Genomic DNA, 15,082 nt, shown 5'->3' with positions numbered 1-15,082 from the left:
GTAGTACGAAATAGCTTGCATGAAGTGCACTGATTTCTCAGCTTCTATTTAGCCACAGGGCATCACATCATGATGCCTGCTCAATGCTACCAGCTGGTGCTGATCACAACCAAGTGCAGGCAGACAGCAGATGAGGGCTGGGATTAGAGCCTCTCATGCTGCTTCTCTCTTCTTGGACCATGCAGGGTAGGCTCAGTAGCTAGCAGGGTCTGCGTGGTGGAGCATCAGGACGGCTGACTTTTGTGCTCTCCTCTATCATTGGAGGAGCCATCCTCTTTCTGGACACAGTAATCACTAAGCCATGCCCCTGTTATTCTCAGAATTCATATGCACCCACTGGCTATAAAGTTACATTTTTACCTCCTTGTTAACTTTTTCCTTCTGTTTTTTGGTTCAATGGCATAGTTTCGAATAAATGAGTATGGGACGCTGAAGGTGGTGAGTGGTGACAAGATGCCTCCAGCAGAAGCTATAAAGGAGGGTCATGCGAAGAAAGATGGGGAGTCAGATGTGGCACCTGATAGCAGGGACAATACTATTGTTGCTCAGGGTAAGAGCATCTTAGTGGTACTTCTGGGGTGGGTAACATCATCCAGCATGTGCTGTCTGGCTTAGGGCATAATAAGCAAGGCAAATATCCTGCTTCTTGCTTTTTTTTCTTTCTTTGCTACTCTTTGTGCCTCACTGTTCCTCTTCTCTCTGACTCAGATGTGCCAGAGCAACCCAAACTGCCTACAGCAGATAGCATTTGCCACTGTGATACCTGTGGCCGCAGACATGTGTCAGATGGAGCCCGGGAAGGCAGAGGTTTCTGCAGCGAGCATTGTCACCAGCAGTTCAAAGAAAGGTAAAGGAAGGGGGGTTTGCTCCACACAGGGACATATCTATCCATCTGTCTGCCCTCTCTCCTCTAATCAGCATGCTTCCAGGAAGAGATGCAAGCTCATCTGTCTCTGGCAGGTTCTGAGGACCCCACTTGTTTCTGTCTTCCTTGTAGGCAGGGTGTCCGGGGTACAGTGTGGGGGAGATAAAAAGTTGTTCCAAGGGGCAACAAAAGCTGCAGGAAGGTAGATTTTCTCTTACCCAGTTTGTGGCCTCACAAACATGCATCTGCTGGGGCAGGACTGCTGTGGGAGTTTGCTACAGGCTGAACAGCAGCGGGAAGTGTGGGTTGCAAGAGCATTTCCAACCTTTCTGCTTACTGACATGTGACTTCCAGCACTGATTTTCCAGCATCTCTGTGGACCCATCCCTAGGTTCAGGTTTCCCATACTAGTGTATAAGGGTGGTTCTGCTCTGTATTCTGGTTCTGACTGCTTGCCAGGTTTGGTGCTAAGAGGAGTGTATAAGTTAGTCAGGAGGAAGGGGATGCACTGCAAGTAGGAAATGGGACAATAGCACTTCTCCAGGACTGACTCCCTTACCAATGCCACAGATATTGCCATATATTTTACCACAGTGGTTTACTTTCCTCTTTGTAGGTCTGTCATTGTGGAAAACTCTGCCAGCAGCACCAGTGCCACTGAAATCCTCAAGCCAGTGAAGAAACGAAAGAGGAAGGACTACCAGAGCCCTTCAGAAGAAGACTATGAATCTGAGCAAATGGTAGGAAGATGGCAAGGCAAGCATGTGTGTACCCATGTCAGTGTTACTGTGTGCAGATCTCATCAGTGTTTTTCAGTGCCATATTAGCAGTATGTTGAAGGGGTAACCAGAAGCTGTTAGTACCAAAAAGACGAATATCATGGCTTCTAGACAATTGGCTGGCTGCTTGGCATACTGAGTGCATGGGAATGTTCAGTGTTGGACATGTTCTGACTGGGCTGTTTTAGATACTGAATGTTCTCAACTATTGTCTTGAGTCGATGCCACTCTAGTGTAGAAGTGCTGAAGAGAGCACCTATCTGTGTGATGTGTTTCTGGGGTACAGGACTGTTTGACAAGGCAAAGAAGCTCAGCTTGCCAGTCCTGGCTGTAGCAGATCCACACCAGACATCACTGCTACCATACAGTACCAACATTTCCCTGTCAGATTCTCAGATCAATCCTGTTGGCTTCCCATTTCTGGGCTAAGTATCAGTTGAATCATGGATGTTATTGGAGGCTCATCTTGGCCCTTGACACTGGTGTGAAGGTACAACATGCAGCATAAACCTCTGAGCAGGGATCCTGACATCTAATACCTTTGTCTGCTCTTGTATCAAGGAGGAAAAGCAGGAAGAGCTGAAAAACTCTGTGGGAGACTCTGCCATCAGCAATCCAGAGGCTGATACTTGGAGCCAGCACGGTATGGAGGGGCCAGGTCGGTGGAGGGGTGAACAGTCCTCTGCCACAGCAGTGTGGATGGGAATGCATGGTGAGGGCTGCAGAGTCTTACTGCAATCCTGCAGGGCTGGGCCAGCATTTTGGTGTTCCAGCAGAGTCAAGCACCAGTGCCACATATCGGTGCATGTTCTTGAAAGCTTGTGAACTCCTCTGCTTGATTGATCCTGCTCTCTCTGTCTCTTTCCCTTTCTTTCCTTTCTTCTCTTTCTCCCTGTGGATGGTTGCACCCTTACAAGTTACGGCTGTGTCTTCTTCAGGGGCTGTGTCGTACTGTACAGTGCTTTCTGGTCCCTCCCTTTGGGAATCAACCCTCCTGTGCGGATATTCCACTCTGAGAGGTCCTGTCCTGAGAAATAACCTGTTTATGCCTTGTTTGGCTGTTTCTTCCTCTTTGGGAGGTCTCAAAGGGAACTTCCCTCTTGGGATCAGGAGCTCACAGGTTTGGTTGCTGCTCCTGTAGGTCTTGGCTTGTAGGAGTCCAGTGATGTGGGATTGGCTCATGTCACAGGGATCTATTCCTAGACTGAATCAGAGCAAATCTCAAACAGAGATGTGGTGAAATCAGAGGGAAATTGGACAAGCTGAGGGACACACTGCTTGCCCCTTTTTTTTTTTTTCCAATCTTGGAGTATGACAGGGGGGAGAGGGAGGAGAGGAAAACTTGTGAAAATCCTGGAAGTAAACATTAATGGAAAATATATTTTCTTTGAACTGAAAGGTCATACTTAAAGTTATTTCAAAATGAAACTATTCCAGCTTCATACTCACGTCCACAGCAAAATGCAGGGACTGCAAGAGGCTCTAGATGGTTGTCAAATCCTGATTTTGAGTAGGTCCAAAGAAGGGCCACGAGTCTGCTCAGAGGGCTGGAGCACCTCTTCTGTGCAAACAGTCTGGGCTTGTTCAGCCTGGAGAAGGATGAGGGGAGAGCTGACAGTACTTTAAGGGAGCTTGTAAGCAGGAGAGAAATCAACATTTTACATGGATGAACAGTGATAGGACAAGGGGGAACAGTTTTAAGCTCAAAGAGGGAAGAGTTAGATTTGATGTTGGGGAAACTTTTCACTGAGAGAATAAGAAGGCTCTGCCACAGCTATGCATGCCCCATCCCTGGAAGATGAGGCTAGATGGGGCTGTGGGCAACCTTATCTAGTGCCTGATTTAGTGCTTGGCAACCCTACCCACAGCAGAGATGTGGAACTAGATGGTGTTCAAGGTCCCTTCCAACCTAAGCCATTCTATGATTCTATGAGTACAGTGAGTAAAGCACTACTGAAAAGGGAGGTTATATGTGGTTGCCAGGTCCTTTTCTCTACAGTCTGAGCCCTGAACACAGAATCACCCCTGCTGTTTACAAGTAAGCAGTGCTGAGCTTTGTTATTTTCAGCATTTTATTTTCTCATGTTTTAGAAGTTCATCAGTAGATAAAATATGCACCTGGATACTTCAGTGCAGCAAAGTAGGTGCACATTCTGTCTCTGGGTGTATTTATCACTCTCCAGAAGCATTAAATTTGTACTCATGCATTCCCTGGAAATTTTGCTGTTTTGGGTATTATCTTCTTTAAATGAGTATTATAAGGGCAAATGCATCTCTAGGGCATCAGAGTGGCTCTGATGTCTGAGGAAGACTCAGGTGGATATCTCAGAGAAGATAGCAGAACTTGTACCTCTGAAGTGGTGGAGGAAGGTGGTTTGACTGGCTGGGAGCCACTTGCATCGGGGAGTGATTCCCAGACTTCTAGATGGATTGTGCTGGCTGTCTCATATCTGTCAGCGCAGTGGTCATTTCAGATGTACTGGCTGGAGGACAGAGGTGTCCTGATGCTGTTGCACAAGATGACTTGTCTCTCATGGTCATTAGGTGCCTTCTAGAGTGTTGTACAGCAGCAAAAGACATTTGGGTTACAGGGACCTGTGTGAGAAGGGGGATCACTTGGCTCTGTCCCTCCTTGGGCAGCTGGCCAGGTTTGCTGGAGAAGGGGCTCTGGTAGGACTGAGCTTTGCAGTTATGCAGGACTGTGTGTGAGAGTGGGATGTGGCCCCAGTGGGATGGACCTGTGCGCTCACCTGCCCAAGGCAGGCAGGGACTGGGGCTGGAGCAGAACCTCAGCAGCGCCTCTTGTGTGTGCGTTTGTGCTGCGCTCAGGTGCCAGCGAGGAGAAGAAAGAAGGCTGGTCTTGGGCGTCCTACTTGGAGGAGCAGAAAGCTGTCGCTGCCCCTTTAGATCTCTTCCAGGATGTGAGTTGGGATTTTCCTGTCTTTTTCCCTCTTTCATCTTATCTTTTCTGTACCTTTTCTTTCCCACTCCTTTTTCTCCTCTATTCCTTGCTTCCCTATTTAGTGGGGTTCCCATCTTCTTTTGGAAGTGACCAGTCAGCCTCCAGTTCTGATTGACCCCAAGTCCTGCTCCCCAGCAGAATGCTGTCCCTGTCCCAAGTGCCCTGTGCTGGCCTATTGCTCTGGGAGGTTGGTGGAGTCCTTTCAGTCCTTCCTCAAGTCAGGCTTGGGCTCTCCTGAGGCCATGTAGGGGATCTGTGCCCCCACCTCCCATTGGTTGATCGCCAGGGTGCAAGAGGAGCCCATACCCCATCCCCCAGTTCCTGTCAGCCCAGGGACACTCTGCCCTGAGAGCAGCAAGAGACACAAACCCACAAGGAGGTGGAGGAAGGTGTTTTCTTCTGTGGAAAAAGCATAACAATTTGGCCAAAAACATAACCTGTTGCCCATAATCTCCTGGGCCCAGCAGCTCCCATAGGCTGATGGTTGTTCCTTGGGATAGTTTTAGACCCATTTACATATGCCATTTTTTTACATTGTATTTTAATTTTTGTTTCCAGTACCAAGTAGCTTCCCAGCACAAGAATGGCTTTAAAGTGGGGATGAAGCTGGAGGGAATTGATCCACAACACCCATCCATGTACTTTATCCTGACGGTGGCTGAGGTAAGGTGCCTTTGCTTTCTGCATCTTTCTGCCTGTCCTTGTGCTTCTCATTCCTGCCCAGTGGAACAGGAATTTGTGGCCCTCACCTGCATTCTGCTGCCAGCACTGCATGAGATGAGCTATCAAGCAAATGGGTGTTTCCTTCCCATTTGTAAGGGCAGGAGACATTGCTGTGGAGCAGCTGCCGTGTCCCAGCCCAGTTATTCTCTTTGCCACCCTGGAGCAATGGGGGAAGAAACTGTGGTATTGGCAACAGATTCTTACTTTTGAGTTGATGCCTCTCAGACAGGTCTGAGCCCTGGAGATGGAAGATGTGAAGGTGTCCCATTGCTCTTGTGTCTGCAGAGGCCTTCTGGCTCTGGGATTTTTCAGTCAGTCATTTGTCATGCCCCCAAATCAGACTTGCCTTGCATTTCTCTCTGGGCCCACAGGCAGCCAGGATGCTGTTCTTGCTACTGGAGAGATTTCACCAAAGCAACATGGCATTTAGCTAAACCTCTGTGCAAACATTTCCCACAAATGTAGAAAAGGGAATACTTGCACTCACTGGTTTTATCACATAAAGTGAATACAAACATATTTTACTGTGGCATCTTAAGCACCAGCCTGAAACCCCCTGCTCAGAAGCTGGCTAGCAGTGGCCTTGTACTTACCTTGCGCCATATTGGATAGCTCTTGGGTCTGGCATCCTGATTTGTGCACTGGCATATGATTTTTGTTTCTCAAGTGCTTGGCTTCCTTAAGTGCTATGCCGAAATGGTGCGTGGGAGGGGTGGTGGGTGCAACATCCAACCAGGGACAGCAGGAGGTTTCCATGGTCCTTTCCTTCTCCTGCCATTTCTGTGGGTAGGTATGTGGTTATCGGATGCGTCTCCACTTTGATGGCTATTCTGAGTGTCATGATTTCTGGCTGAATGCTGACTCCCCTGACATCCACCCTGCTGGCTGGTTTGAAGAGACAGGACACAAACTCCAGCCTCCAAAAGGTAAGAGTCTTGGTTGATGGGCCTTGTTGAAGGAAGGGGATGAATAACAAGCCCCTAGTCCAAGCGTAGGAGATAGGGACAGGGTGGTTTCCTGGGTTCCAGAAGGGATGATACTGCTAGGTGTTGCTGCAGGACACCACTTTAGGTACCCATCAACATTAAACTTTCCTTCCATTCTGGGTCAAAGCCCTGTTGCCTTGGATGCACTAGGCTGGTGCCCAGTGGTACTACTCCAATCTGGGTGCAGTGCACTCCTGGGCAGAGCAGGAGTGCTCTCCAGTGCTAAGCTGTTTTTCCACTCCAATGCTAACATTTCTTAGCACCCCTCTGAAGTCAGACACTGGCCTAAACCACAGGCTGTAGGTGCTCAAGGGCTGTTCAAAACCCTGCCCACCCTTGGTGTGAGGGCTGGCTGGATTAGGATGTCCGGGCTCAACCACATGACCTCTTGGCTCCCTGTGAACTTGCTGCTCTCATTTCTCTTCCTGAGGGGTTTTAGGTTATAAGGAAGAAGAATTCAGCTGGACAAATTACCTGAAGATAACAAAGGCGCAGGCAGCTCCTAAGCACCTCTTCATGATCCGAAACACTGTGAGTAATAGCTTCTCCTCCCTATCAGAGCCTGTGTGTTTGGGATGAACTGAATATTTCTACTGAATATTGGGCTTTTCTCTGTTCACCCCACAATTTTCAAAGCCACGGTGTGTAGGGCCAAGAGACTGCATTGCTTGTCAAGATGTGGTGTGCTTAGCTGCTGAAGATCCTTGGGCTTGCTGTGCCCAAAATTGGAGCTGGGCTGATTTGCTTTCTCATTTGGGTCCATCTCATGGACTGTTAACATCCGTTCCAATGGTATCGACTGGGGAGAAATAGGTGTTACTCTCAACAAATATTTTGCCAAAGAAAACCAAACAAACTATTCACGTTCCATTATCTGTTTTCTGTCTTCGTTATCTCTGTCTCTGCCTTTGTTTTTCATATGGCAGCTTGGGTAAAGGAAGTGAGAATATATTGGAATGAAAAATGCTGATGGTTTCTTTGCAGCTGCAGAGGAAACTAAACCTACTGATAAATTAGTCTCTTTAACTTATTTACTGTGGCTAAGTCCTTGAATGGATGGATTCCCTGCTGAGGTGGGGATGTGATTTGCTGCAACAATTCCATTAGAACGCGTGACACGGTGTTTTGCAGATTTGGGATCCAGGAAGTAAGGCATGGTAGGATGCAGGGCACTGTCCCAGCTCTTTCTACCAAACCTAGGGCATTAGTAGCTAACACAGTAGGAACATGACTAGACTGAAATCAGTATAAGTTGGAGGCAAGTTTTCTCTCCTTATAGAAGATATTGAGGGTCTGAAGACTTTTTTCTTTCTTTTTGAATGGCCAGGGTGATTTAATTACCCTCTGCCTGTTCTGTTACGTACACAGGCCCTTCTGACCCTAAATGGCCCTAGGCCTGCCTGCAGGCCTGAGAGGGTCTTGTTTTAGGCAGCTGCTCTCTTGCAGCAGGCAAGAGAAGTGGTGAAGAGGGTGTTGGGACTGAGGCTGTGAAAGAAACCTGCCCCTTTCTCCTCCCAGCATGAGGCTCCTCCAGGCTTTGAGGTGGGCATGAAGCTTGAGGCTGTGGACCGCATGAATCCTTCCCTGATCTGTGTTGCCACAGTGACTGATGTGGTGGACGATCGCTTTTTGGTGCACTTTGACAACTGGGATGATACTTATGACTACTGGTAAGTGCACAGAGGCTTCTAGGTTCCCAGGTGCCAGCTCTCAGTAAAACCTTGCTTCAGCAAGAGTGATGAGATGCTTTAGAAAACAGGACAATACCACAAGCATGCTGCTGCAGATCGAGCAACAATCTGACCCTGTAACACTGATAGACTAACCCAGTAACAACCATAGAATCGTGTAGATTAGAAAAAACATTCAAGATCTTGAAGTCTAACCATCATCTGATCTACCAAGTCCTATCATTAAACCATGTCCAGAGGGAGAGACTCCAACAGTTCCTTGGATAGACTGTTCCAATACTTGACCATCCTCTCCATGAAGAAATGATTCCTAAGATTCAATCTAAACCTCCCTTGGTGCAACTTGAGACCATTATGAGACTGAAGAAGAGGGTCACCCATCTGTGCTGGGATGCAAACCTTTACCTGTTCATTGTCACTTTCTGGGATGTTGCTGTGGCCTTTTAGTTAACATGGGGCTAAGACAGGTCTGATCACAAACCATAGGCTGGCCCTGATACCCACTTGTGTGTCAGAGAGGGTTTTCTGCAATGCAGATGAGGCAGAGGCTGGATATCTACTCTTAAAAAGAGTTCCTGGGCCTGTAGGTGAAGCATTGTTTGCCTCTGGGGATGTGAGTGTGGAAGTGTCCCAGTTGAGGCTAATTTAAGCCAAGTAGTACAAATAGAGTTCTGTTTTGTTACTGATACCCTCTTATTTTGCACCCCAAGATGCTGTGGGGCTGCAGCAATTTCTGTCTGTGGCTGCTCCTTGCTGGTGTTGGGTACACAAAATAAGTACTTCATTCTCTGATCCAAGGCAGACCTCAAGTGTTCTGTGATGAACTAAGAGCTGTGACCAGGGTGTGAGCCCTGCTGGTTGCCCGGATTTGACTGCTGTGAACTCTGAAAGACATGGCATGTATGCTCCCACAGGGTTGCTTTTCCCTGGGCAGCTCTGACACAGCACTTCCATCCAACTCACATTCATGTCCTGCTCTTGTGAGATGGAGTACCCTACTCTAGCCCTTGCCCTGTTAGGGCCTGGAGTCCCCTGGATCACTCAGGGTTAAAGTCTTTGTTTCTGCAGGGGCTTTTGCTGGTGGTGTAGATCTAGACTGTGCCACTTGCTGGCCTATCCTAGGTCTGGCAGCCTGCACAGTCTAGCAGGGATGAGACAGGTGTCTCCGTCCTGTATAATGGTTTAGATGTATTTTCTAGGTGTGACCCCAGCAGTCCATACATTCACCCAGTCGGATGGTGTCAGGAGCATGGCAAACCCCTCACACCTCCTCAAGGTGAGTTGATAGCTGGAGAGCACAGCCTTCAGTGGCACATCACCTCAGAGACAGGCTTTCTGGGGTGGGACGGGATGCCTAGGGAGTCAAACCCCATGGCCTGTACTTGTCTGCAGGCCCAGGCAGTTTCCTTCAGCAAGGTTGTGGCCAAGGAAGTGGCACGTACAAGAGTCTCTTGTACATATGTGTTCAGTTCCAGCATGATGTTTGTGTCAGGCCAAGTAGAAAGGTCAGGAAGACCCAAGCTATGTGTGCAGGCCCAAAATGTTCCTGCTTCCCTGCACCCTGGATTTCATCATCCAGGACAAAATAGTAGCACATCTCAATGTCTCCTAGTTTTCCACATACATGGCACAGGCATGGTTGGTCTTTCAAGGCCTCTGGGTTACTTGCCATCTTCCTGCTGTTGTGTATCTCACCTTCTGCATCTATCCCTTCTAGATTATCCTGACCCTGATAATTTCATCTGGGAAAAATACTTAAAAGAAACAGGAGCATCTGCTGTCCCAGCTTGGGCCTTTAAAGTGGTGAGTGCCACATCATCTTCTCCATTGTACCTGGGCAGGAATTCAGGTTTTCTCTATTGTCAGGTCTCCACATTTATGAAGAGTAAAGAGATGTTTAGCATCTTCTTACCACAGGCCTGGGATTCAGATCTATGCTCAAGGTTCAGAAGTGAAGGCTGTCCTAGGCAAATAGTTTAAAATGGGAAAAAATCAGAAGAATGACCATCACCTCTGCTAGACAGAAGCTGTGTGATGGAAAATCATTTAAGTTTGCTTGATAGCTATATCTCCACTTGTTTCAATAACAGCTATGTCCAGCCAAGTGCAGCTGTGGTATAGAATCTCTAAATAGCTCTTGAAAGCTTTCTTCCCTTGAGCATAGCTTTTTCATCTTGTTAAAAACACAGTTCAGATCTGGGAGATCTGTTCACACTCTCCTGGTAGCCAGTATGAGCAGCATTGGCTCTTATCTGACAGGTTGGAGGGTTGGAGCTGGGCTTTGGGAATACGTATGCTTCTGGGAAAGCAAAGTAGTCTGGGGGTGACAGGATCCTGAGCATGGCCTTACTCCCTGCTGACCTATACTTTTCCTTGTCCCAGCGCCCGTCCCATGGCTTCCTGGTCAATATGAAGCTGGAGGCAGTGGACAGGAGGACTCCTTCCCTCATCCGAGTGGCCAGTGTGGAGGATGTGGAAGATCACAGGATAAAAGTGGGTTCTGAAGTCTCGATGCTGAGTCTAGGTCCAGGCGCTGTACTGGCTTCTCTTGCCTTTCCTAATTCACTGTCAGTTACAATGGCAAAGTATATAGAGGTCTGTGGAAGCACACAGTGCATAAGACGGCAAGTCCCAGTGCCTGGATCCAGGAGTGGAGCAAAATCTTGTGTTGCAGTTCATCCCTGCTCTGTTGCATGCTGTCAGCTTGGAAGACTTCAGAGCTACTCCCGGAGGTACACTGCTGTTTAAAGAGTGACCTCTCTACTTCTTTCCCCAGATCCATTTTGACGGCTGGAGTCATGTATATGATTTCTGGATTGATGCAGATCATCCAGACATACATCCCATAGGCTGGTGCTCAAAAACTGGTCATCCGCTGCAGCCTCCTCTTAGTAAGTTCTCATACCAGGGCCCAAGTGTGCCAGATCCCCACAGTCACCATCACTTGTTCATGTGTATCCATTGTGCTGGTCAAGGGTGGGTAAGGAGGAAGGGCTTCCACTGGGAAAATACTCCAGTTTGGTGCATGCTGGGGTGTTTGGGGCTGTGTCTATGACACCCTGTCCCCTGTTCTTCTGGTCTAGGACCAAAGGAACCAGCTTCCTCTGCTCACTCAGGCTGCCCAACCCTGGGCTGCAAGAACATCCCTCATACCAAGAGCTCCAAGTACAGCTTTCACCACAGGTGAGCTCCCCAGCTCAGCTCAGAGGAGTAGAGCTTCCCTGCCAGCTATGTGCCACAGCCTTCCTCTGCACCTGTCAGCAACCAGTCCTTCCTTGCACCCACCCTGTGCCTGGCTCTGTCCCTGGAGCCTGCTGTCAGCGTATCTGCTGATGAGCTGATGCTTTCCTTTCTGTACCTATCCTGTGCCCCCAGAGCTCCTGAGGATGCTCTTCAAGTTCATCTGCATGAGATCCTATAAGCCTTGTAGAGGATGGCCTTTATGTACTTGTAGATGATGCTTTGAGAATGATATTCCTGCCACCCCTACCTTTCACTGTGAGGTTGTAAGCTGGGAAGTACTGAGAGGGGACATTCCCTCAAGGCTTTGTCAGGTGTTGCATGACCCTTTTCAGGGGAAATCAGTGCTGGTGTAATGCTAATCCCAGCATGACAGGCTGTCATCAGAGCAGAGGAGCGAGTGTAGCAGAGAATACTTGAGAATGAGGGAGGCAAGTCTGGCTCCCAGGGGTTTATACCTGCTGGGCACAGTCATGGCACATGCTTTATCCTTACTTTGAGGCTAATCTGGATGCCTATGAGGAAGCACTCCTATGAACCCCACTGACCTGTGTGATCAGCATTCTGCTGACTTGCCAGTGGACAAAATAGGACAGGTGTTTGTACTGGAGGGACTGGACTTGCCCTATCTATTAGCCCATGTAGCTGGCACCATGGCCCCAGGGAATGTGTTCAGCAAGTCTTTACTATGCTTTGCTTGGCCAAGGCTATGGCTTCCAGCAGTTGGGGTTGGACGGTCGTCCCAAGACAGCTTCACCCACTCTTGCCTCATGCTTTGTTCAACTCTCACCTGCCCTTTATTCTCTAGGAAGTGCCCCACGCCGGGCTGTGATGGATCAGGACATGTGACAGGGAGATTCACAGCACACTACTGCCTCTCAGGGTGCCCGCTGGCAGAGAAGAACCAGGGCAGGCTTAAAGCAGACTTGTCTGACACCGAGGCCTCAACTCGCAAGAGGAACCTGATCGGCTTCCCTCAGCGGAAGAAATCGCGGCACCATGGGAGGTAGGGGCAAGCCTGGCGAGCCCCATGCAGCAGTGTGGGGCCACTGAGCTACACATGACGTCTGTAGGATGGATGATTGAGTTGGAGAGACTCCTTGCCTGCAGGGGGGCATGTTTGCTGACAGCTGGCTTTTGCTATTGCAGCTCTATTGAGTGACCTTTGACACCTCTCCTGTTTTTTTTTTTTATTCACATTATGTTTCTTTGGCTGTCAACCCTTTTTGTCAGGGTCTGAGAGGTAATCCATGCTTCTACTGTCAAGGCATTGCTCTGTGCAGTGTGGCAAAGGGCTCTTAGGCCAGTTCCAACACAGGTGAGATCGGTTTTCCTTTATCTTTAGAGGGCGACCTCCAAAGTACCGGAAGATCCAGCAGGAAGACTTCCAGAGTAAGTGTGCTCCTCTGCCATGGTGTCATTGCGGAACAGGGGTAAGACCTGGCTGGCAGAAGTATGTCTTTCCTTGGCTTGCTCTGTCAGCACCAGGCATAGGTCTGTGTAGACTTCATGATGTCATGATGTCAAAACGAATCATCTGACAAGGTATGTCCGTGACTCTTAGCAGAGCTCTGCTAGGTCCCTCATCACTTCTCTTGATTTGTATCTGTGAATCTTTGAGTGCTTTAGGGCAGGAAATCAGGACTGTCTCTCTCTGGCTGTGCATTTTTCCAGGCACTTTGTCTTCAGCTAAGGGTGCTGTGCTTTCATCCTACCGGTGCTATACCCCAGATCCTCAGTGTGAGGTGCCACATTACTCCTGCAGAACAGAACCTGTTGTTGAACATTTTGTTTGGCATTTAGTTCTGATGATTGGCATGGGACGTAAGTGACTGTAGGGTGGTAAGGCATTTTCTCCAGCCAGTACTGATTTTACCATAGGCTGGCTTGGTGTTTAGCGCATCACTGGAGCTGAATGAAGATCTCTTATTGGAAGCCATCATTGGCTCATTAGAGCAGAGACTAAGGCTTAAAGTTTTGTTATAAACCTAAAAGGAGTTGAATGATAAGGGATGGTATTCTGGTGTGAAATTTGAATTGAAATTTATCTCAGCATGAAGGACTGAAGAGAACAAGGCAAAGTCAGCCTGGTCTCTAAACTACTCCCACCATCCCCAGTCCCTCTGTACTGAATGCCCTTGATGCATTAATATATCCTGTTAATTCAAAGGACAGCCACTAGCTCTTGTGACCCCACAAGACCATCTTCTCCCAGCCCCAGGTCTTCTCCTGAACAGAGTCTTCTCTAAGCCTTGTAGAATGGGACAGGATGTTCTCATCCCCCATCTTATTATCACACCTTGCATTTTTATTGGCAGCTATTTCTCCAGACAACATGCACCAGTCGCTCTTCATGTCTGCCCTGTCTGCCCATCCTGACCGCTCTCTATCACTGTGTTGGGAGCAGCACTGCAAACTCCTACCAGGAGTGGCTGGCATCACAGCAACCACAGTAGCCAAGTGGACAATTGATGAGGTAAGACAGTTTTGGAGTATGTGCTGGTTCCTAACCCACTGGCATGACTGGGAGGACTTCAGCTGGCTGTGCAGCACCATGGTACATGTCCCTGGCACAGAACAGTGGCCTTCTCCCTGGGCTAATGAGGTGTCCTGCTGGATGCACCTGAAGAGCACAGTGTGGACAGCTGTCAGTCACGTGCCCTGGTGGCAGTGGCTTGGGAAGAATATGCATAACTATCAGATTCTTCCTTGGCTTGAATGTGATGCTAGCAGGGCAGGCAGGTGAAGGACACCAGTCTTCATTTAGCATACTAGTTTTCCAAATCAGTTTTCTCTTTTCTAAATAAAGAACAAAACAACAAACAAGAAAAAAAAATCCCATAGACTGTGCAGATAGGGAATCCCTTCCCTCTTTCTCTGTGATGAAATATTTACTTCTGATTCATACTCGTCACTTTCATTTACTTTCTTTGGTATCGGTAGTGGCCTCTCTTGAAGGTTGGGTAGCTGGACCTCTGACACTGGACTGGCAGCCCCAGCACCCAGCTCTGCCTGATGTCCCCTGTATGCACCACTTCTGTCCCAGTCCCTTGGTGGGAATCATCTTGTTGGGCTGGAGATGGCTTATTGGAGATAAAGCCATTGTAGCATTTGCTATACAGGGGCTGGAAAGGACCAGCACCCATGCTGTTTCTTGAGCAGGCTATGTCTTGGATGGGTGCCACTAAACAAGCTTTGAGGCAAGTATTGTTCCAGCTTCTTACACACTGGTCAGGTGTGGCATAGGAGAATGCTGCAACTGCAGCACTTAGTCCTACCAGGTATGGGTTAACTTAAAGGAGCCATAAAGCTTCTGTGGAAATGGGGATGTGATCTTGTAGGATGTCTCCAGACAGAAACATTGCTTCCATCTTGACATTTCTTTCTCTTTATTCCAAGGTCTTTAGCTTTGTTCAAACTCTGACGGGTTGTGAGGACCAAGCCAAGCTCTTCAAAGATGAGGTGAGAAGGGCTGGAGGATGAATGCAGGAAGCCCAAAGCATCAGTTTGCCAATAGAGGACGAAGGAATTGGCCATTGGCCTTCCCTCAGTGGCTTTGCTGCTGAATGCCTAGAGTACATCCACCACCTGGCAGTAATTCCCACCCTGGGGGTGGCAGTTGCATGACATTCCAGTGTGCAACTGTCTGCATTTGCAGATAGTGGCATGAGAGAGATTTTGGATTCTGTCCATATCTTGTTGTGCTTCCCTCTTCCCCTGGCGTGAGTGAAGAAGGGTCCCTGTGAGGAGGCTGAGACTGGGGAGCAGGAGGATGGTGCTGCAGCTTCACAGAATCATAGAATCGCTCAGGTTGGAAAAGACCTTAAAGATCTTCA

General features: G+C 48.5%; 1 protein-coding gene across 8 annotated transcripts in view; it reads left to right on the top strand.

Annotated features, from left to right (window-relative positions):
* Positions 1 to 15,082, top strand: part of L3MBTL1 (L3MBTL histone methyl-lysine binding protein 1) — a 38,495-nt gene that overhangs the window by 18,229 nt on the left and 5,184 nt on the right. For 3 of the 8 annotated variants that reach the window (XM_090151901.1, XM_090151899.1, XM_090151900.1), the window contains exons 5-21: positions 406 to 550; positions 709 to 847; positions 1,482 to 1,605; positions 2,206 to 2,302; positions 4,474 to 4,565; positions 5,165 to 5,269; positions 6,120 to 6,255; positions 6,746 to 6,846; positions 7,834 to 7,985; positions 9,206 to 9,282; positions 9,724 to 9,809; positions 10,389 to 10,499; positions 10,783 to 10,897; positions 11,090 to 11,189; positions 12,055 to 12,252; positions 12,592 to 12,638; positions 13,565 to 14,634. In XM_090151901.1, the coding sequence (XP_090008027.1) occupies positions 406 to 550; positions 709 to 847; positions 1,482 to 1,605; positions 2,206 to 2,302; positions 4,474 to 4,565; positions 5,165 to 5,269; positions 6,120 to 6,255; positions 6,746 to 6,846; positions 7,834 to 7,985; positions 9,206 to 9,282; positions 9,724 to 9,809; positions 10,389 to 10,499; positions 10,783 to 10,897; positions 11,090 to 11,189; positions 12,055 to 12,252; positions 12,592 to 12,638; positions 13,565 to 13,992 (2,253 nt within the window). In that variant the 3' untranslated portion in view covers positions 13,993 to 14,634. The other 5 variants (XM_090151906.1, XM_090151905.1, XM_090151904.1 and 2 more) reach the window with 5 other exon arrangements.

The sequence above is a fragment of the Phasianus colchicus genome, chromosome 17 (assembly GCF_987193195.1).
Source record: "Phasianus colchicus chromosome 17, bPhaCol1.hap1.1, whole genome shotgun sequence".
NCBI lineage: Eukaryota > Metazoa > Chordata > Aves > Galliformes > Phasianidae > Phasianus > Phasianus colchicus.
Note: the sequence above shows the minus strand (reverse complement) of the source record. Positions and strands in the feature narration are given on the sequence as shown.